The 26,153-nt window shown below is 44.2% G+C and overlaps 1 protein-coding gene and 1 long non-coding RNA gene across 4 annotated transcripts in view; one reads left to right on the forward strand and one right to left on the reverse strand.

Moving 5' to 3' along the window:
• zzef1 (zinc finger, ZZ-type with EF hand domain 1) overlaps nucleotides 1-6,455 on the forward strand; it is a 260,425-nt gene extending 253,970 nt beyond the window's left edge. For all 3 annotated transcript variants that reach the window (XM_043718816.2, XM_043718818.2, XM_043718817.2), the window contains one exon: nucleotides 5,210-6,455. In XM_043718816.2, coding sequence (XP_043574751.2) covers nucleotides 5,210-5,311 — 102 coding nt within the window. In that variant the 3' untranslated portion in view covers nucleotides 5,312-6,455. The remainder of the gene's footprint in view (nucleotides 1-5,209) is intronic.
• A 6,174-nt stretch (nucleotides 6,456-12,629) lies between these two features.
• LOC148141944 (uncharacterized) lies at nucleotides 12,630-23,524 on the reverse strand. The gene is made up of 3 exons (XR_015752398.1): nucleotides 23,311-23,524; nucleotides 17,748-17,969; nucleotides 12,630-13,037 (listed from the first exon to the last, which is right to left on the reverse strand). It is a non-coding gene; the product is annotated as an uncharacterized LOC148141944 (long non-coding RNA).
• Between the last annotated feature and the right edge of the window lie 2,629 nt (nucleotides 23,525-26,153).

A 26,153-nucleotide genomic window follows, 5' to 3' on the forward strand; every position in this document is an offset into this window, starting at 1 on the left:
AACACCGGCACCAGCCCATCCGTCCCAACACCGGCACCAGCCCATCCGTCCTAACACCGGCACCTCCCCATCCGTCCCAACACCGGCACCTCCCCGTCCCAACACCGGCACCAGCCCATCCGTCCTAACACCGGCACCACCCCATCCGTCCCAACACCGGCACCACCCCATCCGTCCCAACACCGGCACCACCCCATCCGTCCCAACACCGGCACCTCTCCATCCGTCCCAACACCGGCACCTCCCCGTCCGTCCCAACACCGGCACCTCTCCATCCGTCCCAACACCGGCACCTCCCCATCCGTCCCAACACCGGCACCACCCCATCCGTCCCAACACCGGCACCACCCCATCCGTCCCAACACCGGCACCTCTCCATCCGTCCCAACACCGGCACCTCCCCGTCCGTCCCAACACCGGCACCTCTCCATCCGTCCCAACACCGGCACCTCCCCATCCGTCCCAACACCGGCACCTCCCCGTCCGTCCCAACACCGGCACCACCCCGTCCGTCCCAACACCGGCACCTCCCCGTCCCAACACCGGCACCAGCCCATCCGTCCTAACACCGGCACCAGCCCATCCGTCCTAACACCGGCACCACCCCATCCGTCCCAACACCGGCACCACCCCATCCGTCCCAACACCGGCACCTCTCCATCCGTCCCAACACCGGCACCTCCCCGTCCGTCCCAACACCGGCACCTCTCCATCCGTCCCAACACCGGCACCTCCCCATCCGTCCCAACACCGGCACCACCCCATCCGTCCCAACACCGGCACCTCTCCATCCGTCCCAACACCGGCACCTCCCCGTCCGTCCCAACACCGGCACCTCTCCATCCGTCCCAACACCGGCACCAGCCCGTCCGTCCCAACACCGGCACCAGCCCATCCGTCCGGCACCGGCACCAGCCCATCCGTCCCAACACCGGCACCAGCCCATCCGTCCCAACACCGGCACCAGCCCATCCGTCCGGCACCGGCACCTCCCCATCCGTCCTCTGTTATTAAGCACCTGGCCTGCAGCAGCCTGGGAACTGAATGGGCTGGAAGAGTAGACGTGTGTCTGTCCTCGGGCAGTGCTCTATCTTGTTGTTCCAGTAAGTTATCCCATTACGCAATGTGCTGCACCTCCCTTCAGTTTAAGCAGCTTGGCTTTGGGAACACACAAACAAAAAACAAATTCTGGTCTTGTATTTAGTCCGTGTTGCAGCTGATCCCTTATTTCAGTCTCATGTAAGATTCTAGGAGCACATACAACCTCAAATTGTACCGTTAGAGAAAGTAACTTGGATTTGTAAAGCTCTCTGGGTCATCCCAAATGGTTCCATGGCCAGCTAAAGTATTTCTAAAACATGTGCAGGGAAACATTGGCATAATATTATCTACAAGGTCCTTCAAGTAATCGTAAAGTCCACAGCTGTGTCGCAAACATTGTGCTGTTGCTATGGCTGGGATTTAACAAAACAGCATCAGAAATTGAGGGAGTTTTCAGGAAGATTCTTAGATTGAGCATGGAGCTGAAAGAGGTAAGTTAAATTGGTAATTGTACAGTTACACATTTCATGAAGGAGAATAGTGAGGGTTGAGAGTAAATGCTGAATGACATTACCCTGAAGAACACGAGTGCATTATTTATTTGGACCCTGAAACCGCTATCGCCAGTAAATAAAACCAACTTGCAATAGCAGTTTCAGGGTCGAGAGTATAAAAGTATAAAACTAAAAGTTTTAGTATAAAGTATAAAACTAAAAAAGCAGTAAATTCGTACAAGACTGAAATCTTTGTCACTAAACTTCAAGTAAAATGGTTGCCATTTATTGCCTATTTAAGGCCTTTAACTCACCTCCACTGTCATTGCCTGTGACTGCCCAGGCCATAATGAGATTCGAAAGGCTGATTTATTTTTTTTTAATAACTCAGTTGAAATGTTAGACAAGAATACATCATTAGGGGGATGCCCTGCATACATTGGGGGACACTCCACCCCAAAATCATGTCTTCCCCTCATCATTTCTCTTCACCTGGCCCCCAAACCCTGGCCACATTGAACTAGTCAACATGGCATGGTGGCTCAGTGGTTAGCACTGCTGCCTCGCAGCCCCAGGGACCCGGGTTCAATTCCAGCCTCGGATGATACTCCGTGTAGAGTTTGCACATTCTCCCCATGTTTATGTGAGTCCGGGTGCTTCGGTATCCTCCTACAGTCCAAAGATGTGCAGGTTAGGTGAATTGGCCATGCTAAATTGCCCATTGTGTTCAGGGATGTATAGGTTCAGTGCATTAGTCAGGGGTAAATATAGGGTAGGAGAATGGCTTACTCTTTGGAGGGTTGGTGTGGACTTGTTGGGCTGAAGGTCCTGTTTCCATTCTGTAGGAATTCTAATTCTAGTCCCCATCCTCCCTCGGCTCCCAAATTCCTTGTCAAATATACCTCCTCATGTTTTCTTCATTCCGGGGTTTGCTTGCAGTTCCAGCTGTGACCACTACTCAGTCATGGTGCTGGTGGGACTGTCATTGTTGTTGTTGCCCACATTTCTCTCTCTGTGGCTACGGGTGGCTTGTTTAATGCCAGTTAATTCAGGACCAATGATCCTTTGTTGGGGAGGGGGTGGTTTGGGGTGGTGGGAATGTGGTTTGGGCAGGGGGGAGTGGCATGTCTAGATTCCTGGAAGGAGAGTCAGCCCCATTTAGTCTTGCTGTTCTTCTGGTAGTTTGAGTTTCATAAATGTATTTCATTTATTTTCAAATGAAAAAGGTACAAAGGTGTACCTTCTGGAGCTGCTTGAGATCTTGGGAAATGTAGACCGAGGAAAGGTCTTCATTGACTCGAAATGTTAGCTCTCTTTGACTTGCTGCCTGACTGGCTGAGCTCTTCATTCAGTAATGTCTGAGAGTGGCTCTCAGGAGACTCTGGTTCTGTTGACAATGTTAGCTGTGTTTGGGCCTGCTGCGAAGTGCTGAATTAAAATTGTGCAGGTTCGAATACACACCCAGCAAGGCCAGTGAGCAAGAGTAGAGGCCAGTAAGGGAAAGGGATCCCCAGCTGAACGGAGAAGAATCTTCAAAAGTCTAATTGTCAGATCACCTGTAATAACAGAAACTTTAAAATGCTTTCAAATAAGGAGTTGAGCAATTTAAACAGCCAGCATTCCCTTTAACCTGCATAAACTAACAGAGCTCTGGAGTTTGTTAGCCAAGCCTACAAAATACTAGTAGATTATACAAATATATTCAACTGAAAATGGCTAAGCGATAATTAAGAGCTGCATTAGGCCAGAATCTGCTCCGCTTTCTCTTTTCTACTATGCGTTACCTCCCTGTCAGCCAATGGCTCTGATTTAAAGTTGTCGTTGTTTTTGTCATCCTAATGTTTTGACCCATTTTGTAGCTCCTCTTTCCTCCCCTGTCTACCTACATGTGTTCAGTCATGTATTCCAGCACTGGCATTCCATCACAACATCTATCCACCTGTTATTCTCCTTCAAGATCAAAAGCATAACTTCTCAACAAACTTTGTTCCACCAAAGTTCCTCCAATCTTTAATATCTGTTTTTAAAATATGTTAATGGCACTATATAAATGGGATTGTTTTTATTCCCCTGGCGTTTGTTAAAGTGCAGAATTGGACCATTTGCAATTTTTTCTGAAAAGTTTATCAAAAGGAATTATTCACTATGAATGTGTTTTTTATGTCAAATATTTTTATTTGAAAAGCAAGCCCTGCTGTTATCAAGGTAATTCCCTTGGGAGGCTGACTGACAGCTGGGAACTGCACACATTAATCCAAGGTGCTTCCTTGTTTGTTAAATTTAATTTCCTCAAATAGGTAACTCATTTATGGTGGCTGTTTAAACAGATATAAGAAAAATCGATAAATTGATCAGGCAGGATGGTAGAGCTGTACTTTTTAAAGCAGTTTCTCTCCAAAGGAGACAGACTCTGACTTGATTTATATGAAGAGTGATGTTGATCTCTGATATAAATACTATAGCTTTTAAACATTTCTTTGTAGTGAGCTGCTTGTTGCTTATTCAGAGGTTACATTTTAAGAGTACAGAGCTAGGAGTAATGGATATATTGAGCTTGGCCTTAAAACTAACGTTATAAGTTCATGCACAAAATCAAAGGAGGTTTGGATTCAACATTAGAGTGGAATGTAATTGAAAATTTTTCCAAATTCTTTTAAAAGTACAGACAAAAAGCTACCAGATCCTGTTTGAGCTGAGCATGTGCTACTAGCTGCTTTTGCATTTATGTAGAGTCATTCCCAATCAAGGAAACGGGCCTTCAAACACTTTCCAGCCGAATATGTGCTTGGAGCTGGACTGCAGGCAACGTGGCAGCTGATTGTCACACAGCAAGCCCTGAGAAATAACAATGCCAAAATGAATGGTTTGAGCTTTGGTCATAGTGCCAACTTCTGGAGCGTGGGTTTGGGTGGGCTCCTTGCTGAGATGTTTGTATTATCGACAGCCATGGGTGAGGTGCCCGGAGGTTGGCAGCTGTGTTGTCATTATTTAAGAAAGGCTATAAGGAACATAAGGTTGCAGGTGCATAGTTCCTTGAAAATAGGTAGAGGGGGTGGTGAAGGAGGAGTTTGGCACACTTGCCTTCATTGGTCAGTGCATTGAGTACAGGAGTTGGGATATCATGTTGTGGCTGTACAGGACGTTGGTTGGGCCAGTGTTGGAGTACTGCATTCAATTCTGGTCTCAGTCCGATAGGAAGGATGTTGTTAAACTTGAGAGGATTCAGAAAAGATTAACAAAGATATTGCTGGCACTGGTGGGTTTGAGCAATAGGGAGAGGCTGGGGTTATTTTCCCTGGAGTGTCAGAGGCTGAGGGGTGACCTTTTAGTTGTTTATAAAATCATGAGGGGCATGGAGAGGGTAAATAGACAAGGTCTTTTTCCCAGGCTAGGGGAATCCAAAAACTAGAAGGCACACTTGAAGTGAGAGGGAAAAGACTTAAAAGGGACGTGAGGGGCAACTTTATCACACAGAGGGTGGTGCGTGTATGAATGAGCATCTGGATGGGTATGTGAATAAGAAGGGTTTAGAGGGATATGGGTCAAATGCTGGCAAATGGGACTAGATCAGTTTAGAATCTGTGGTCGGTGCAGTCGAGTTGGACTGAAGGGCTGTAGGACTCTGACTGCAAAGTTGATGGTGTTCCTAATGAAGAGATTTCATTCTTTTTCAGGGACTGAAGAATATTGCTGCCATCAGTCTTGCGGTTAACTATCAGAATAAGGCTACCAGGTTTTTGAATGATCAGTCAACATCACAAACCAAGCCCGCTTAATGAAGTTCACGGCATCATCAGACTACTGAGTGTCGGCGGGGCTCAGACAAGCAGGCACCTTAGAGTTACACCACGCAGCAACTGACTGTTCAGATGTACTCCAATGCGCACTTTCTGAAGTGGGACCTGCTTGTTCTCCTTCCCTGTTTCTCTCCCTCCTCTTCCATGCACTGTGATGGCCCCCTCCCCCCTCCCCACCCCCACCCCCACCCCCACCCCCACCTCATGAATGCTCCCAGGGTTCCACATTGACAGAAATTCAGACTTCCTTCCTCATCCCTGATGGTGGATTAAGATCCCTGTCCGTTGACTAGCGGCTTCTGTTGCAAGTGCTTTCCACCAAGTTGTTTTTTAATCTGTGTTCAACATCTGACTGTAACTGGGGACAAAATAAAGATAAACTTAACTTGGCCACTCCCACCCTTAGAACTACTAATAGATTATCTAGAATTGAAATTCATGTGGAATTGGTCATTTATATTTGGCACTGAAGTTATGGATTTTGCTGCTGGTTGGTTGAATTTTACTGTACAGGGAGGTTAACGATCCTTTTAAAGAAGGTAATCTCCTATTTTCACATGTACCAAAGTAGGAATTTTTGTCAGCTGGCAGGTGCTCACTCAGTTCATCATTTAAGTGTCTTGCTGGGATAAACCGCAGGTTGGAATCACCTAATCATCAGGCAGTACAACATTTGACCAAGTCTTCAAGTTCCCAGTTGTCCTAACCATTCCCTCCCTCAACCCCACAACTGTAAAAACCCTGTAACTCGACAATACTGGCTTGACATCTGTTGAATCTGTCATAGAGGATGTGTAATTTTCATTTAATTACTACAGCTTTTTTTTTTAATTTAAGTTAGTTTAGCTTACTGTGCCATTTCTAACTTTGTACTCCTTTCTAAAGCAGAGCTTTCTTTTTTGCTTCCATCTCCTTCCCCCTCGGAGTCCTCCCTCGCCCACCAATTCCAATGCTGCATAGAATTCTGAATGTATAATGCTGTTGATATTATGTGATGCGGGTACCAATTATGCAGTTAAAAATAATGGACAAGTTTAAAATATTCACTCAGTTGTAATATTTGCTGAGCTGTTTTAAATAATATGCCAACTTGGTAATGTTCAATAAAATAGAAATGAACAAATGTGCAATTTGTTTCTTTTAACATGAAAGTTGGAAATTTGAAGACCACTTGAATCATTAAATAACACAATGTGTCAAGGAAGGCATGAGTTTAATGCAAATTTTGCAATAACATGCTGGAATTGAGGGGAAGGCAAAAGGATAGAAAAGGGAAGTGAGTGTCCTTGGTGAATGAATATATTGCTAATAAAACACAAAGTGTTTAAGTTAAAGTCAAAGTCAGACAATATCTTTTGAAAAGAGGATGATGAATCAGTAACATGGAAACTTGGCTTTCAACAACCCAAGAACAAGTAGCAAATACTTAAGTTGTGAAGTGTAGGATGATGACCACTTTGCATATCTGCATGGGAAATATGCTAAAAGAGATTAAAAAGGGAAACTTTTTGAGGTTAAAATTTCTGATTCTTCGATTGCCAGGATTATCTCCCATTGAATATCGTTATTGAGATAACCACAGTGGACTCCTTTGCCCTATTAAATCAATCACAACAGGCCCATTGGTCAGAATTTACTCTCCAATCTTGAGAATATCTGAACGAAAGCAGCATTTGCTCTGACCGTTAGCGAACTCTCCAATGTTCTGTTGTGGGAAGGACTAGCACATCAATAAGAATTTTATCTTTCTCTTGTGCTTTCTAATGTTGACACTGAGCGCCATTCCACAGAGGAGGGAAGTGAGGGTCTAATGTTTTTGGTATCAGGATAGATTTTTCAACCTAGCAGTGGGTCGGTGTAATATTTATCTGCAATTGTGGTTTTTTTCAGAAGGAAAACCAGTCTGTTTCTGCAGAACAATACCTCAAAATACTAGACCAGTTTGTGGTCTGTGAAGTTGTCATTGGCTTTTCAAAGTTTAGGTTTTAAACTTAGGTTTAAGGTCCAGTGGCTGATTGGCCTCTGGAGTTAGTGAAAAACAGACAGTGCAAACTGTGACATCTTATTCAGAGTGCTCTCACTGGAGTTAGAAACAGTGATATTCCTAAAGTGACAGAGGTGCAATGATGCCCAAAGGAGTTAACACTTCATTTTCCAAATCCTCCAACCTCATGGCATCAATGTGGATTTCACCAGTTTCCTCATTTCCCCCCCCCCACCTTACCCCCCCCCCCCCCCCACCTTACCCCCCCCCCCCACCTTACCCCCCTCCCACCTTACCCCCCCCACCTTACCCCAGTTCCAACCTTCCAGCTCAGCATCATCCTCATGAGCTGTCCCATCTCTCCATCTTCCTTCCTATCTGCATCACCCTCCCCTCTTACCTATCACCTTTACCCCTTCCTCCATCCACCTATTGGACTCTCAGCCACCTTTGCCCCCAAGCTCCACCCCCTCCCATTTATCTCTCCACACTTGAGGCCCCCAGCCTCATCCCTGATGAAGGGCTTTTGCCCAAAACATCGATTCTCCTGCTCTTTGGATGCTGCCTGACCTGCTGTGCTTTTCCAGCACCACACTCTTCACTGTAATCTCCAGCATCTGCAGCCCTCACTTTCGCCTTCTCCAAGAAATTGCCTGATTCAGAACATTTTTTGAGACTTAATGTAATTACAAAGTGTGTTTCATGTGCATTTTAAGCAGAATGGCCTCCTCTTGTACTGTTCAGTGAGGTGATGGGGGCCTGCGATAGAGGGAGCGTTGTTATGAGGTCAGTCTTCGTGGTTACTGTTGCATAGGGGCTAGAAATTTACTTCTCATGATGTGACACTGCAGCCAATTTTTATTTGTTAACTGTGACCCCAAACTCCCAACTTTTCAAATATATTTAAGGTGCTCCATCTGTTTAAAGTTGCAAGCTGTAGTAATAATAGAAGGGAGACAGTGGGCTGGAGGTGGGTAAAGTGCTTTTCTAAGAATTCACTCCTAAGTAATCGGGGTGGGACAATGGATAGTTTATATATACTGCCCCCTTAATGGTTGACCTGAATGGAACATGTAGCTAACAGGAAATTCTTTCATGGTGAATTATCCATGTTTATCCATGTCTTTGGGAACTTGGAATGAGATTGTGGATAGTGATGACCATCCATGCAAGGGAATGGATCTTTTGAAGATGAATTCAAGGTGGCTTAGAGGCCATGAAATCGACCAGGAAACAGTCTAATGCAGTTAACCTCTCAGGAGTGAGCAATGTGAGGATGGTTACAAGTGAATCGAGCAGTTTTGAGTGATCTGAAGTGTAATAATAACAGATCTGACAATGGGTAATGAAAAGGATGTGGTAAATGTTGGGTCTGCAATATTTGTCTAAAAGAGTCTCAGGCACTGAAAGCACTGTGTAAGACATTAGTTGGAAAGTAGGATTGAGGAGAATGGGGCATTGAGAGAGGCGTGCTGGTGAAAAGAGGGAAATAGCAATAATGGATAACAGAAACAGGGAAGGATTGCATAGGAAGTGGAACAGGACCGAGGTTGGTAAGTATAGAGGCATAAGCGATGCAAGGTAGCAGACCCAGATAAACCTTAAATCCCATCACAAATCAACAAAGTCTTGAGCATAGCCTCAGCGCTGGAACTTGCTGGTTGGAACAGCCAGTGCTGCATTTGATTGGTATGTGCTGGAGAAAGCATAAACCATCTGAGAAAGCCAGATAACAGGCAATGGGGTCAGCTAAACAAACAGCAAGAGCTGTAAGGACAGGGTCAATCACAGGCCACAAAACCAGCAGATGTGCAGGGAGTTTATGGCGTAGTGATAATGTCACTTAATCAGGAATCCAGCAGTTGCTAATGTATGGGGTATACGGGTTTAAATCCCGCCAACAACAATTTGAATTCACTAAAAAGAAAATTCAGAATAAAAAGGTACTGTACTTTGAAATGTTATAAAAACTCTCCTGGTTCACTAATGCTCTTTAGTGAAGGAAACCTGCCAACCTTATCCAGTCTGCTCCATGTGACTCCCAGAACTTGGCAATATGGTTGACTCTGAAATGGCCCAGCTCGAGACACCCACATCTCATGAACAAACACAAAAAACACCTGGCCTATTACAGTACTTTATAGATCAATAATGCTAGGTCATTGTTTCTGGTGAGGAGATCATTTGAGTCTCTGAGGTCTTGGTTCCAGAAAGTGGTGTGAAATACGTCTGATTCTAGTCATCGTGATCTTTAAATGGAGGTTTTACAGAGCTCCATCTCCAATAAGGATATTAACGGAGATCACTAAATGAGGAATGAAATTATCAGAAACTAAATACTCATCGATCTAACAATTGGACAAGATTGTAAAGCAATTTAACTTCACCTAAACACAGTCTCCAATGTGACAGGCCACAATTCAGTGCCATGATGTACTAACTTGTTTGAGTAATGACACTTATTTTTGGAATGTGTTAATCGCATCTAGTTAGAGATGCAAATTACTCTTGATCCCAAAGTGAAAGTCAATCATTATCCTTGAGCCTCAAATTTGAAACCATCTATCAGTGTCCCTGGATCTGGGCAGTTTTTAATGTGTCTAAAATTAGGTGTTTCTGCTTACTTAGACCTTGCTCCCTAGGGGATATGTTAGTGTAACAGTTGAATATCAAATAATAGAAGATATTAAGTTAAACTGCAACACAAGAAATCTTTGAAATTGAAAGTGGAGTCCAGTGGGCATCAGGAGCAAACAGGAGGTTGTAACCATTCTATCTTCTGAATGTAGCTTTAAATAAATACAAATAAGCAAAATCTAATGTCTGAGCCATCTGTGGATGTGGTGTTTGCCTCTGTTCAATGCGACAATTGTAAAAAACACAGTTTCATCTGCAGTTCTATGATTTGTAGAATATTCACAGTTGATTTTGGAGAGAGGCTGCCCATTTCTCCCACTCAGTGCCCACGATGGCCATTCAGATGAGATGCAGCTTTATCTAGTTGGCTGTAGCTGCATTATTTTCCTGTCTGTTGTGTTGCTTCAAAACCTTATGCTCTTTCCATGCGTGGGTGTTGTAGTATAATTGGTTTGAACACTAACCATGTAAAATAAAGCAAAAGATGCCAAGAAAAATGGTAATTTTTGTCGATTATAATAATTGCTAGAAGTTGTTTTGTTTCTCGAATCTCTTGTCCACTTGCCAAAGGGCAACTGAGAACGAACAGTAAATGCTGGCCCAACCAGCTACACCCACTTCCAATCAGTCAATAAATAAATCAATGTTACATTTTGTCGTCATATTCCCCCAAATCCAACCGGCCATGTACGGCCATGATATGAAATGACTGGTCTAGATATCAGTCAGTTGGAGTTGGTATGTTTTGGAGCACTCTGGAGATCAATGGGTTCTGGGACATGACTGGAACTGTCTGAGCCTATCCCCTGAAGATCTGGAAATGTCACCTGGTAATGATCAATTCTGACCAAGCTCTCCATCGTGACAGTTTATCTCGAACTCGAGAAGATCAGGATTTTCTTCATAGAAGCCCTACAGTACAAAAGCAGTCCAGAACAACCTTCCCATTCCCCCTACATTTCCCAATGCCAACATATACATCCCTGGACAATTTAGAATGGCCAAACCATCTAACCTGCAGGAGGAAACCAGTGTACACAGAGGAGAACATGCAAACTCCACACAGAGAGTCGCCCGAGGCTGGAACTGGTGCTGTGAAGCAGCAGTGCCAACCACTGAACTAGCGTGCCTCACCTTGGTCACAAGGTGAACCAAGGACCATCAAGCTCTGAAGCAGCCTGCAGAACAATGGCCTAACCTGTTATTCCAGTTGCCAGTGCTGGGATGTGTTTGTTGATCTAAGTCAAGTTTCTAGGGTAGAAGGCTTTCTGAAAAAAGGGGTAATTATCTTTGGGAGGGATAGCAAAGGAGCATTAACAATAGATTACTCATTTTCAAGGATGAAACCTCAGTCACAGTCCTTTGTGCTAATTCATTCATGGAATGCGGGAATTGCTGGCCGGACTAGCTTTCATTTTCCATCCTTAATTCCCCAGAAGGCAATTCAGAATCGACCACAGTGCTGTGGTTCTGGCGTCTGTTATAGGCCCGACTGGGTAGGGACAACAAATTTCTTTCTGTCAGTGAACTGGATGGTGTTTTTCCCCAACAATTAGATTTCTAATTACAGACCTATTGACTTTCAAGTACACCAATTGCTATTGGTAGTAGCAAAGGATTTGAATCTAGATTAGAGTGCTGCTGGAAAAGCACAGCAGGTCAGGCAGCATCCGAAGAGCAGGAAAATCAACGTAAACATCAATTTTCCTGCTGCTCGGATGCTGCTTGACCTGCTGTGCTTTTCCAGCACCACTCTAATCTAGACTCTGATCTCCAGCATCTGCAGCCCTCACTTTCGCAAAGGATTTGAAATCACGTTCCCAGAACATAGAGTCCTAGAGCTGTTCAGCACGGGAACAGACCCTTCGGTCCAACCTGTCCATGCCGACCAGATTTCCCAACCCAATCTAGTCCCACCTGCCAGCACCCGGCCCATATCCCTCCAAACCCTTCCTGTTCATATACCCATCCAAATGCCTCTTAAATGTTGCAATTGTACCATCCACCACATCCTCTGGCAGCTCATTCCATACACGTACCACCCTCTGTGTGAAAAAGTTGCCCCTTAGGTCCCTTTTATAACTTTGCCCTCTCACCCTAAACCTATGCCCTCTAGTTCTGGACTCCCCAACCCCAGGCAAAAGACTGTGTCTATTTACCCTATCCATGCCCCTCATAATTTTGTCAACCTCTATAAGGTCACCCCTCAGCCCCCGACGCTCCAGGGGAAACAAACAAACATTACCCAGGTCATTGGATTAATAATCTAGTGATAATCCCACCATCAACTCCTCTCTCCTCGCTGAGGAACCCAGTGTGAATCTCCACAGGTGAAAGAATCTTTTGGTGAATTTGAAAATGCAGTTTTGAAATGTGTTGCTGGCTTGTATAAGGATGTCAATTACCTTACAGTGTAGAATTTCTCTCAGCAAATACAGAGTAAACAAAGAATTGGAATGCAGAGCTGACAATGAGAATTGTAGATGGGTTATCTGATTCAGGACATAAATGCCATTGCTTAATATTGTCCCACCCAAATACAGTTGGAATTTTATCCTGTGAGTATTCAACAGACTTGCTGTTCAAAACTGAACAGTAAACTAAATACCACAATCTCCTGGTTTTGCTTATTAGGCCCCACCCAGATTATTAACCAGAATTGTTTGGTGACAGGGAGTTAGAACATTCCTTAACTTTATTGTTTATGACTAATTAACGACCCTTTGACAACTAGATCAATAAAACATTACTACCTTTTGTTTTTGCAGATGGAATTCCTGCTCACAAAACATCATTGGCCGAAATGGACACTTTCTGGTTTTAATGTTCTCTTTCTCTTTAGTTACAGAAGGAGTAGCTAAAGTCATTTCTTCTGTGCTCTGAAATTTGACCTGTGTGGGAGATATCCAGCAAATAGTTCTCTCTCATCCTGTAAAGGAGCTGCTAGGATTCCATTCCATCTCACGTCACTTTGCAACACCAACACCTTGTGTAACAGGACAAACTTCAACATGTTGAGCAGTAGACTACGTGTCACCTTGAACACAAACGAAAAATGCAGGAGAGAATCAGGTCAGGCAGCGTCTGTGAGAAGAAACGACGGATCAATTTTTCAAGCTTTCCTCTGAACCGTTCTGTTTGTCACCTTCAGCTTCTCTTGTTTGAGGTGAAATGTCTTCACCCAGAGATTGGGAAGTCTGTGGGATTCTCTGCCACAGAAAGTGGTTGACGCCACAACGTTGTATGTTTTCCAGAAGGACTGGAGACATCATTCTTAGGGCTAAAGGGATCAAAAGTATAGGGAGGCAGTGGGAACAGGGGACTGAATTGGATGATTGGCCATGATCATATTTGAATGGTGGAGTAAACACAAAGGGCTGAATGGCCTCCTCCTGCACCTATTTTTCTTTGCTTCTATACCTCTAGTTAGCTCAGTTGGCTGGATGGCTGGTTTGTGATGCAGGGTGACACCAACAGCATGGGTTCAATTGCCACACTGGCTGAGGTTACCATGAAAGACTGCTCCTCATCCTCTCCCCTCGTCTGAGGTGTGGTGCCCGTCAGGTTAAACCCCACCAGTTGTCTCTCTCTCTAATGAGAGAGCAGCCCAGTGGTGGGACAATGGCAACTTTACCCTTATTCCCTTAGATCAAGGCTGGTCTGCACTTCAACCCCATTTGCCTGTCTTTGGCACCAACAACAAGATCTATCTTGGTTTTGAAAGTTGCAGGTGGCAGCCAGTGTTTCCTTGCCTGTTTCACACACACTTCTTTCTCCCTTCAGGCCCATGGCGGAGGATGAGCTGGCTGAACCAAACTACATCTTGGTCTGTAGCCAACAGTGTTTGGAATGGGGCTGTCCCTAGATTTTCTGGGTGCGACAGGTTGAACACACAACCAACAGCCTCCAGCATCCGGCTGGTTATGGGAGAGAGGTCCAGCTCCCCCACTGCCCATTGTATGGAAACGGTCTCTCTGATTCTAACCTGAATTTTAAGACCTCAGAATCACACAGGCCTCACGGTGCAGAAAGAGGCCATTTGGCTCATCATGCCTTCAGGCAAACATGGTGCCAATCTCCTGCCTTTTCCCTGCACACTATTTCTACCCAAATAATCATGCAATATCCTCTTGAACTTGCCTACATCATATCTCCAGACAGTGCATTCCATACCCTAACTACTCACTGTGTGAAAGCTGACCTTAGATCGCTTTAAATCTATGCCATATCATCCTTGTTCCTTCTATCAATGGGAACAGTTTCTCCCTATCCACTCTATCTAGCCCACCATAATTTTGAAAAACCCAATCAAATCTCCTCTAACCCTTCTCTCCGAGGAGAACAGTCCCAAATGAAGCTTCTCATTCCTGGAATCATTCTCATCTGCACTCTTTCCAATATCACATCTTTCCTACAAGATGGTTTCCATGACTATGCATCTTATTCCAGCTGAGGTCTAGCAAGTATTTTCTACAAGTTCAATATCACCCCCTTCTTCTTGTACCCTGTCCTTATTAATAAAGCTGAGAACACTATGCTTTATTCACAGCTCTCTCTACTTGACATACTGCCTTCACTGATCTGTGCACATATACACCCAGGTCTCTCCGGTCCCCCACACCCATGTCCTTCCAACCACCGTGCATCAATTCACTCTTCTCTGAATTCAACCTCACCTGCCATCTACCCGCCCAATCCGCCAACTTGTCAATGTCCTTTTGGAGTTCCACACCTCTTTCTCCACAGATTACAGTTCTTCCAAGTTGCATGACATCTACAAACTTTGAAATTCTTTCCCACACACCCAGAAACAGATCACTAACATAAATCAGGAAAAGCAAGGGTTCCAATACTGACTCCTGGGAAATTCCATTCCTAACCTTGCTCCTGCCTGAAAAATGTCCATTCCCCGCGGAACTGTCGATATTCCCCAGGGCCCTCTATGGTACTTTGACACAGGGCACTGCTATTTCTGTATACTTCCATTCTCTTAAACTCCATGCTAGGACCTATCAAACCTTTGTAATCTTGTTCAAGATTTCAACCGGGTCATCCCTCATATCTTAGACAGTAGACAACAGACAATAGGTGCAGGAGTAGGCCATTCTGCCCTTCGAGCCTGCACCACCATTCATTATGACACTCTGTACTTGACAGAGTGTAATCTAGGCATCATTACACTGTTATTGACAGCAGCTATCTGTAGAGATGGGATAGTGATCAGTGCAGATTGGAGACAAGGATTCCTGCTCATTCCTCAGCACAAACAGAATATAATGTTTGTAAAAAATTAAATAAACAGGATAGTGAGTTTCATTCCACCAAGGTGAAACGTGCTCATGTCTTGACGCACAATTTATACCTGCCACATGCTGATTGTGAAGATGGAATGAACACGTTTTGTGAGGGTCTGTTTGAAATGAAGCAGTAACAAGAGAACAATATAGAGGTGAAAGAGTCCACTTTTGTTGCGCAGCCATCGAAAGCAGGAGGGATGTTTCGAATAGGGAGCGAGTCTGGCTGTGTGCTGGGGAGGGGGTGAGTGGATGCAGTTACATTAGCTGCTCTGATAGCTGGGTGAGTAACTGAACCGTGATACTGACTAATCAGGATCAAGGAGGGTCTCCTCCTCCTCCATGAATTATTCTCACAGGGACTGCTTTTTCTTGTTTTCACTCATTTGTTTGAACATAGCCATTATGTCTCAATGAGTGACATCTCCTCCTACGCCTATACAGTTGACTTCATTCTACCTCTTGGCTATATATTCAGCCTGTCCTGCATGCTATTACTGGCTCAGGATGATGTGTGACCCTTACTCTCCGCTGTTGACCTCGGGGATATTTGTACAAGGATCAGGAGGATTGGGAAATATTAAATCCACATCAGTGAAACTGGATCTCTTCAGATCAGCCCATCTCCTGTGTAACAGGGTCAGCTCCCTGCTTAAACGGGCCCAGCCACGATCACACCCAAACCTGTTCTCCACGTCCACCTCCTACCAAAGGCAGACAGCAGAACAATCTGTTGCTCAAATGTCTTTCTTATTCTTCGATTCATACAACTCTGCAAACTTATCTCATACAATCGACACTGTGGCTCAGTGATTAGCACTGCTGCCTCACAGCGTCAGGCACTCGGGTTCAATTCCAACCTTGGGTGATTGTCTGTGAGGCGTTTGGACGTTTTCCCCCTGTCTGTACAGGTGTTCTCTGGGTGCTCAGGTTTCCTCCCACAGTCTAAAGAGTGCAGGTTAAGTGGAGTGGTCGTGTTAAATTGTTCATGGTGTTCGAGGGATGTATAGGTAAAATGGGAAACTGCAGGATCACAGGGATAGGGTGGGGGGGTGGGGGGGGGGGGAGCTTTGAGTGGGTTGCTCTTCAGAGGGTCATTGTGGACTTGATGTACCAAATGGCCTACTTCCATGCTGTAGGGATTATAACAAACATACCCTAGACTCGATAGGTGCTTGGGGGAAGGGTACAGTCAGGACAGTGCAGTAGATAGCACAACAAGAATCAGCCATAATTATACCAAATGACAGGCTGTTGGGGCTGAATGGCCCTCTGTGCCAGTGGGGACTGAGATTCTGATCAACCTTCTTCCACTTTGCTCTGTGCGCACTTCCCTGCGTTGTGCCTTTTCATCTGATCGCCCTGATGTTCCCTTCCCTCCCTCTCTGGTTTCCTACGTGAGGGGTGCTCTGTAAATACCCACTGACATTTAATCTTTGGATGTTACAACAAATTAATGTGCCGGCTGGCCCATCAATGCTGCATTTTCACCACGTGGTTTTCATTTTACCCTCCCATCAGCTCTCCCCCTCCCCTCCCCTCCCACACATGACCCATCTTTCTGCTTCAAGCAGCTCTCTGATTTAAATCGATAGACATTGGGCAGGTAGCCGGGCACTGGGGGGGGGGGTGTACCCCTCACACACACCAACACTCAGTGTACCTCAAATCTCAAGAACAGCCATCTCTCTTTATTCACTCACGGGAAGCAGGTGTCTCTGACTGTGCCAGCATTTATTACCCATCTCTAATTGCCTGGAGTCACATGGAGCTTAAGCCAGGTAAGGATGACAGTTGCCTTCCCTAAAGGGCATTCATGACCCAGATGGTTTCATGGTCCTTAATTCTGGATTCTTTCTTCAATTCAAGTTCCACCATCTGTCATGGCGGGATCTGAACCCGCCTCCCAAGGACGTTAGCTGAGTTTCTGGGTAACTAGTCTTGCGATTGCCTTCCCCTTTTAAGCCAAACCAGAGGCCAGCAGCTCAAAGTACCACAAAGAGCAGTGTCCAATGCTGAGGAAGGATTGAGATATGGTGGAGGGGAAGACCATGCAGGGAGACCTTACCAGCCTCCTCACTTGGCTACGGATGGGAGGTCACCTCCATTCACCTTCCAGCCTCCTTGATACACTGCTACAGAAATGCCTCAGCCCTGACCATTGGCTCTTTACTTATAGGGATTCATTGCCAACTCCAGAGGGCAGCAGCCTGTCTATTCATGATCTCAGCATCAGAGAGCCAATGACTCCTGCACATTTACTAACCATTCCCTGTCTTCTGGGAAATGGTGAAATTCAGTCCGTGCAACCATTAAGGCACACAGACCATTTAGCCCATTCATTCTATGCCAGCTCTGCATAGAGCTATCCAGTCAATTTTCATTTCTCTCCTCTATTTTGTAGACTTGGAAATTTATTTACCTCAACTTTTTTTAAAATGAATCTTTTAATCTCTATTAATAAGAGAGAAAAACACAGCAATATTGTGGGAGCACTGACCTTTCGAGTGACACCTCATCCCAAGTTGATTTGCTATCATCGCTCCCTCTTCATCAACATTCTAAATTTCACAACTTTGCACACGCCCCTTCATCAGATAAACTGCAGCACACCATCATCACAAAACAATTAGGGTGCAGTGATAAGTCAAAGCAAAATACTGTAACGCTGGAGATCTGAAATAAACACAGAGAATACTGGAGAAAGCAGGTCTGACAGCATCTGTGGGGAGAGAGAGAGAGAGAGATAGAGATCGAGTTAACATTACAAATCTGCCAAACCCTTCTTTAGACTGTTACCTTGTCAGTTCACATCCCAAGAACTAGTTGAAAGAGAATATGAATTTATGCAGTCTGTTCCAGTGAATATTATTATCTTTCTGTGTGGGGGAGTGATATTAAGAGACAAAGTCTGTCCAAGATTCAGCCATTTAGAGGTGGTAAATATGCTACAGGAAAGATATGAAACTTTCCTGCAGAATATTTACCATCTTTCCTGTAGCATAGATTCAGACAAGATTTACAAGGATGTTGCCAGGGTTGGAGGGTTTGAGCTACGGGGAGAGGCTGAACAGGCTGGGGCTGTTTTCCCTGGAGCGTCGGAGGCTGAGGGGTGACTTATAGAGGTTTACAAAATCATAAGGGGCGTGGATAGGGACAGGGAGTCCAAAACTAGAAGACATTGATTTAAGGTGAGAGAGGAAAGATTTAAAAGGGACCTAAGGGGCAACTTTTTCACATAGAGGGTGGTGTGTGTATGGAATGAGCTGCCAGAGGAAATGGTGGAGGCTGGTGCAATTACAGCATTTAAAAGGCATTTGGGTGAATAAGAAGTTTTTAGAGAGATATGGGCCAAATGCTAGCAAATATAAGTAGATTAATTTAGGATCTCTGGTCGGCATGGATGAGTTGGACTGAAGGGTCTGTTTCCATGCTGTACATCTCTATGACTCTACGTATACTGTGGGTGCACGGAGGGCTGAGTGCATTTGTAACTCCTTCCTGAACCAAATCACCTTTAACCTCACACTGTCTAAGCTTTGGGTACCCAAGCATGGTCAGCAATGGTACAGTGGTACAGGCTGGAAGGGCCGAATGGCCTAATCCTATTTTCAACGTTTCTACAACCAACATCAAACTATGCTCTGGATTCCACATTATCCACACGAATTGAGAGCAATAAACTGGCAATGTTTTCTTAAATTCTGATCCTATCCAAGATTTGAGGATCCCGCTGTGCTCCCTCTCAGTTTGGCGATGGCCTCCAAGTTGGATGGTGATGAAAGATGATTCTGTGGAGACGCTGCTTTGAAAACGGTCCTGGATTTTGTTTTGTACAAACATGAGCCTTGTACCTGGTTCCTTGGCACTCACAGTATACGTGGCACTCTAACGGTCTGCCTGTTTGTCAGTCTTACAGTATGGGCAATGCACAGAACGTACAACTCCACTCCCATTCACCAGATGCATCCTATGGAGATTCTGGGATAATACTGCAGATACCAAAAACCCAGCATTTCTGTCAATCCCTCCACTCTAGATAAAGAGGCAAGAAGTATTTCTGAAACAAGAAATGTCTCAATAAGATGAGAGTCCATGGAGAGAATGCTGGCAGTGCAAACTATGTTCTCAATAATTACCATTCAATGTCCTTTTGCAGAGAATTGCATTAATTTTCTTACAGCATTCTTTTTCTTTAAAAATGTGTCAGGTCAGAGGCAGGCTTGCAGGAGATTTTGAGCCCTGTATTGCGAGGGTGTTGGATTATTATTCATGCTAATGCTACATTCAGGCAGCAAGATAACCTCAGTGTTTTTGTGCTCTCAAGCACACATGAGCTGAATTTAACTCCCTCGCAGTGTTTAATTCAGCTCATCAGAGCAGCACCAAAGAAGACATCCAACTGACATACAAAATGTTGAGCTAAATCTGATAGTTAATGGCTACTGCTATGTGTGTTAATTTGCAATGAATCCAGATGACGAGACTGAATTAAAGAGATGATCTACTCATTATCATGTCTCTCTTACTCATTGGTAGAATGTGCAGTCAGTGTGCATTAATCACAAACAAGGCTGGAGTTATGCAGTATAAAGGCTTCCAGGCCCTGGAGCAACTGTGCAATGATGTCACAGAGCTACACATCACTGGGTATAAATAGCACAGTGTGGGTGACCCTAAATCAGTATATTACACTCTAGAACACAACACAAACACAAACATACAAAGAAGACAAGACTAGCCCATACCTAATGTGATGAAGGCCTGGTATATCTGTGATTATTGTGTGCAGCAGTATATGGGATGAAAATCTAATCATATCATGTTAAACAGTTTCTAACAGATCCTCAGTCAGTCTGTAAGGAACCCAAATTCCTCCATGGTGTGGTATCAAACCACACGATAAGACATTTCTGTCCTAATTCTAGGCCACTTCACTGGGTTTGAGATTTGACAGCATCTTAGTCCAGGAGCTCTGTCAATATGAGGATACAAAAAGTTTCTGAATGTGCAGTTAATGCTAAAGCCACATTCTCCTGCTCAACTCCACCCCCACCCCCCCACCCCAGGGTGCTGTTGGTTGGAGTGTACATCAATGCGTGAGACAATGGAAATCACCTTCCCCTGTTTGTGTGTGTGTATATGTGTGTGTGTGTCTCTGTGCATGTCTGTGTATGTTTATGTGACTGTGTGTGTGCGCATTGTGTGTATTTGTATCTGTGTGTGTCTATGTGTGGGGGGGATGTGTGTTGTGTGTGTGTGTCTGAGTGTATGTGTATATGTGTGTGTATTTGTGTTTATGTGTTTGTGTGTGTGCTGCGAGTGTGGGGTGTATGCGTCTGTGTGCGTGTGAATGTGTGAGTTGTAGTGTCTGTGTGTATGAGAGTGTGTATGTGTGTGTATTTGTACCTGTATGTGTGTCTTTGTGTGTGTCTGTGTGAGCGTGTATTTGTGTGTGGTAGTGTGTGTTTATGTGTTTGTGTATGTGTATGAGAGTGTGTATGTGTGTTTATGTGTGTCTGTGTGTTTGTCTCTGTGTGTGCGTATGTCTGTGTCTGTATGGCACTGTTGGCATGTTTCAGTGGAGTTGTTGCAGCATGCTACATTGGCAGGCATGTTTTCTTTCAGATGGGACATTATAATGAATTAACCAGATCGGTGCAGGCTGGTGCAGGCACGCTGGGCCAACTGGCCTCCTTCTGTGCCATAACAATTCGGTGAGATATTAAAGACCCCATGAAACTGTTCAAGGAATAAGGGGATTCTCCTGATGTCATGAAGGAGTCATACCAGACTCAAAATGCTCACTCTGTTTTTCTCTACACAAATGCTGCCAGAGCTGTTGAGTTTCTGGGTAATTTCTCTGTTTGTTGAAAATATTCTTCTGGTATCCTGACAGTAATCTGAAATAAAAATCTCATTTCGAGAATTGCAGTTGTGTTTTACTGTTGGATTGTTGTTAAAAATGTAACTTGCTTGTTAATAACCTTCAAGGAAGGAAATCTGCCATCCTTACCTGGTCCGGCCATCGTGTTACTCCAGACTCACAGCAATGGGGTCGACTCTTAATCACTCCCTGAATTGGGTAAGGAAGGAAGCTCATTGTATCAAACTACAGGGAGTGAGACAAATACTCTGGGTGTACCAATACCACGTGGACTGCAATGGTTTAAGAGGGCAACTCACTACTGCCCCCTGAAGGGATGGACAATAAATGCTGGCTCAGAAATAATTGTTCACACTTATGAATAAATAAAAACAAATAATCAAGCCACCAAAACTTCTCACCTCATTGCTGATGGGAAGGACTGTTCTGCAATGGCTACAGAATAACACTCCACTGCCACTGTCCTCAATCCGAGACATTCTCAGACATTTCTGAGGCACGCAACATAAAACAATTCCTTTTTTCCTCACTGTTACTCACCTTTAAAGGTTTAGTAAATGACTACACTCCTCGAGGAATGGAAACTGTACTGACCTCCATTTAATTAATTATTCTCGATGTAAGGTTTAGTTGAATATTTGATTCCAAATTGCCCCATCGTTATAGTTAATGTTATAGTCACATGTTGAGATGAATGATCGATCACCCATTAGCTTTAGAACCAAGTTGAACCATTTTCAACTGAGATCTCATCCAAATGGATAAAGGGAAAATATGAGTTTGCTCAAGGTTTCAGCTCAATAATTAGACTCTCCAGCGTTACTCTACAGCACATTATTAAACCATACACTGAAATTCAACAGTCTGAGGTGTCACCTAGTTAGCTTTTCAGTAGCTGGTGACAATAAGATCTCCACTGTCCAGTCTATTGAAATACATAGTGATCTAGAATCATGGATACTTCCTCAGGACTATGAAGAAACATTCATGTAGAATCTCTACAATACGGAAGCCGGACATTCAGCCCACCAAGTCCACACCAACTACACTAAGACCATCCCATCCAGACCCACCCCTGCATTTCCCATGGCCAATCCAGCTAACTTGCACACCTTTGGAGTGGGGGAGGAAACCGGAGCACCCAGAGGAAACTCACGCAGACACGGGGAGAATGTACAAACTCCACACATACAGTCGTCCGAGGCTGGAATCAAGCCCAGGTCCCTGGTGCTGTGAGGCAGCAGTGCTCAATATGCAAATGTTATAGACCATCAGTTTATTCCTTATTCTTTTTAAAACCCCAACTGGATTTGCAGGGGGTGAAGTTTAAGAGTTGGTTTTCATGCGAGGGTTTATGCTGGTCTCTAATCACTTCTCTGAGTTAGCTGATTTAAACTTTCTTGTTCGTGTTTAATTGTGTGGGGGAAGGGGATAATGGACTAGGGCGAGTCATTATCAAAGGTAATTTGGAAGATGACAGAGTTTGGTATTTTATGGAATTTTGGATAGCATTAATAGTTGTGAATTTGTTTAAAATTTGTTTTGGCATGGGATTAATGACTGGCGAGTTTACCTGGTTACAATACCATGACATTATTGGAAATGTATGCATACACCTAGTTAAGTTTGGTTGATTTGTAACTTGGCTGAACGTTCACTCTGGATATGTAATTTTTAAAAATTCATTCACAGGAAGTGGATGTGTCTGGCTGGATTACCCATTTATTACCCACCCCCGATTACCCAGAGGACAGTTGGGAATCATGTGCATTGCTGTGAACCTGGACTCACATAGAGGGGTCAGACCAGGTTATGGAGGACAGATTCCTTACCACTTTAATGAGCCAGATGGGTTTTATTCCAACAACCAACAACAAGTCATCATTAGACTCACCTTACTTTTTTAGGAAGTTTAACTCAAATTTCCATGGTGAGATTCAGACCTCAGTCCCCAGAACATTACCAGTGTCCCTAACAATAATACCACAAAGCCACAACTCGATTCTCACCAGAGGATTATTAACATTATAATAATGGTCTTCTGGGTTTGACAGTGAAATGCTTTCCAATCTGATCAGGAATCTGATCAGCGGCTAGTGGCTATAGTTCACTCAGCTGAAATATCCATCATGTATAAGAGCCACCTTACACCCAATTTCACCTTAATGACACTCACCTCAACCAGTTGACATGGTAATGAGACCCACAGTCAAACTTCTCCTGGATATTACTCCTGAATTCCAGATTGGATTGTTTCGGGGAAGTGAGATTATCAGGGTCAGCCATGATCTTACCTAATGGCATTGAGACGTACTTACTCGCTGAAGACTATTCTGCAAGTCCATTCAATTCTTCACATGTTTTGTCACACCCGTTCTCAATATGAGCTCGCTCCATGATTTGGCATTTGCTACAAATTTTGAAAAGAATGTGCTTTAATGAATTGAACTTGGCAATCTCATGTAAACAGTAGTCATAAGAACCTAGGGACATGCTTGAACATGCCTAGGAACTTCCCATCTTTTTCCAGTTTGCGTAGTTATACTTAACTTTTTGATGTCTGTTGCCCTGTGCTAACAGACTCTAGAATTGACATGTGTTCACCTTAGGGGTCACAAGTCCACCATGTGGAACTTTATTGAATATCTTTTGGCAAATTATGTTACATCTCCTATGGTAAACCTGCCTACTCTTTCTGTCATGCCTTCAAACAATTAAATGGGCATAGTTAGGACACTTTTATTATACTGCGTTCAATTCTGGTCTTCATGCGATAGGAAGGATGTTGTGTAAATTGAAAGGGTTCAGAAAAGATTTACAAGAATGTTGCCAGGGTTGGAGGATTTGAGCTACAGGGAGAGGCTGAACAGGCTGAAAAGTGGGACGCTGAGAGGTTGACTTTATACAAGTTAATAAAATCATGAGGAGCATGGATGGGGGAATAGACAAGGTCTTTTCCACAGGGTTGGGGAGTCCAAAACTAGAAGATTAAGAGTGGGGGGGAAAGATTTTAAAGGGACCTAAGGGGCAACATTTTCACGCAGAGGGTGGTGCGTGTAGGGAGTGAGCTGCCAGAGGAAGTGATGGAGGCTGGTATAATGACAGCATTTAAAAGGCACCTGGATGGATGTATGAATAGGAAGGGTTTAGAGGGATATGGGCCAAATTAATTTCGGATTCCTGATTGGCACGGATGAGTTGGACCAAAGAATCTGTATCTGTGCTGTACAACTCTGTGACTGCGATCTATGGGACAGTCACTCATTCTCAAACTGAGACGGAACCGAGCATCCATTTATTAACACATTATTTCTTCAGTGGTTGGATGTTATGAAGAAGGCTGATGGATTATTAATGGATTTTTGCGGTAAGGAAAGCATGAGAGGGATTTAAAATCCCAGCAATCAGCTGTGTCATAGCATCTAACAGTTCAAAGGAGAGACAAATGTCAAACTTATCAAAATTCAATCATGTTGCTTCTCACTTGATGTCTTTACCAAACACCATTCCTACCTTCTCGCTCATGCCACCATGTCCTCACCAAACGTAAGGAAAAGCTCCACACGTTTCTGTTCCATTTTAGCTTATTATTTCCCTCAAGGCACACAATGTAGAGGGCATTGACACTCAAGATTGATGTTGACAAACCACCACCACTTGTTCTACCTGGTCTTCTCCTTCATTCCCTCCATTTTAGGCCTTGGACCTTCAACCTAGGACCTTCAATATAATAGCTCATCCACCTGTGACCAGCAAGTACCCCACAATCTCGCCTGAAAGACCAATACATTGTTCCTTTCACAAACTTCGATTGGTCCATATCACCTCACAGCCAATGAGATACTTTCGAAGTGTAGTCACTGCTGTAAGAAATATGGCAGCCAAATTGACAAACCGTCAAGTTCCAGTGTTTTGGAAGGTGCCATAAACTGAGACCCTGCTGATTCTCTCCGGCACAGCAACTTGTCACAGCCAACGGTTAAAATGCATTTTGGTGATTTTAGCTGATCAGTACATTGATCATGAAGACATGGGAATAATTCCACTGAAGGTAAAATATGGTGGATGCCAAGACTCTGAAACAAATGCAGAGCGATTGATACTGAATATTTGGGAATTTTAAAAATCAGATACCTACAGAAAGCCTGTGACTAATGATACACAGCCACAAGTGAGCTAAAGTGGTCATGTGCTTGAGTATATTTCACAATTATACCGTCATTACCCCTTACTGGGGAAAACTATCATCCAACCGGTCGGTAAAAGCAGTATTTACGTCCTGGCAACTTGGACTGTCTTTTAATACCTTGTTGTTGTTAACAGTGAGGGGAAAAGGAGCCAGGCAGCAGCTTTGAGTTGAATTCCTGTTCACACTCTGCAGTTTCACACAATGAAATTCATAGAATTATAGATTTCCCCCAGGGTGGAAGCAGGCCATTCGACCCATCAAGTCTACACTGAAGAGCATCACACCCAGGCCCAACCCCTATCCTACCCCTGGAACCCTGCATTTCCTATGGCTAATCTCGCTAGCCTGTACATCTCTGAACACTATGAGCAATTTAGCATGGTTAATCCACCTAACCTGCTCATCTTTGGACTGTGGGAGGAAACCGGAGCACCTAGAGGAAACCCACGCAGACACGGGGAGAATGTGCAAACTCCACACAGACAGTTGCCCGAGGCTGGAATCGAACCTGGGACCCTGGCGCTGTGAGGCAGCAGTGCTAACCACTGAGCCAGCGTGCTGCCCCAATCTGAAATTGATCCAAGTATTTTCTTGGCTTCATCAAACACCCCTTTCTCATTGTTTAAAGGGAAAGGGAAATTCTCAACAATTTTACCTGATGATTTTTACTGGGTTTGCAACTCATTTCGAATCTGAGCCGGTTGGATCCCGAATGTATTGCCTGTTTCTGAACCACCGAGTCTGTATTCAGAGCAATCACTGGGAACATCAGTACTCCCTCACCAGTTGCCATGGCTGACATGATCTATCCTGAATGTAAAAATGTTAAC

This window comes from Chiloscyllium plagiosum, unplaced genomic scaffold (assembly GCF_037043375.1).
Source record: "Chiloscyllium plagiosum isolate Xiang-an unplaced genomic scaffold, Cpla_swu_hap1 HiC_scaffold_31, whole genome shotgun sequence".
NCBI lineage: Eukaryota > Metazoa > Chordata > Chondrichthyes > Orectolobiformes > Hemiscylliidae > Chiloscyllium > Chiloscyllium plagiosum.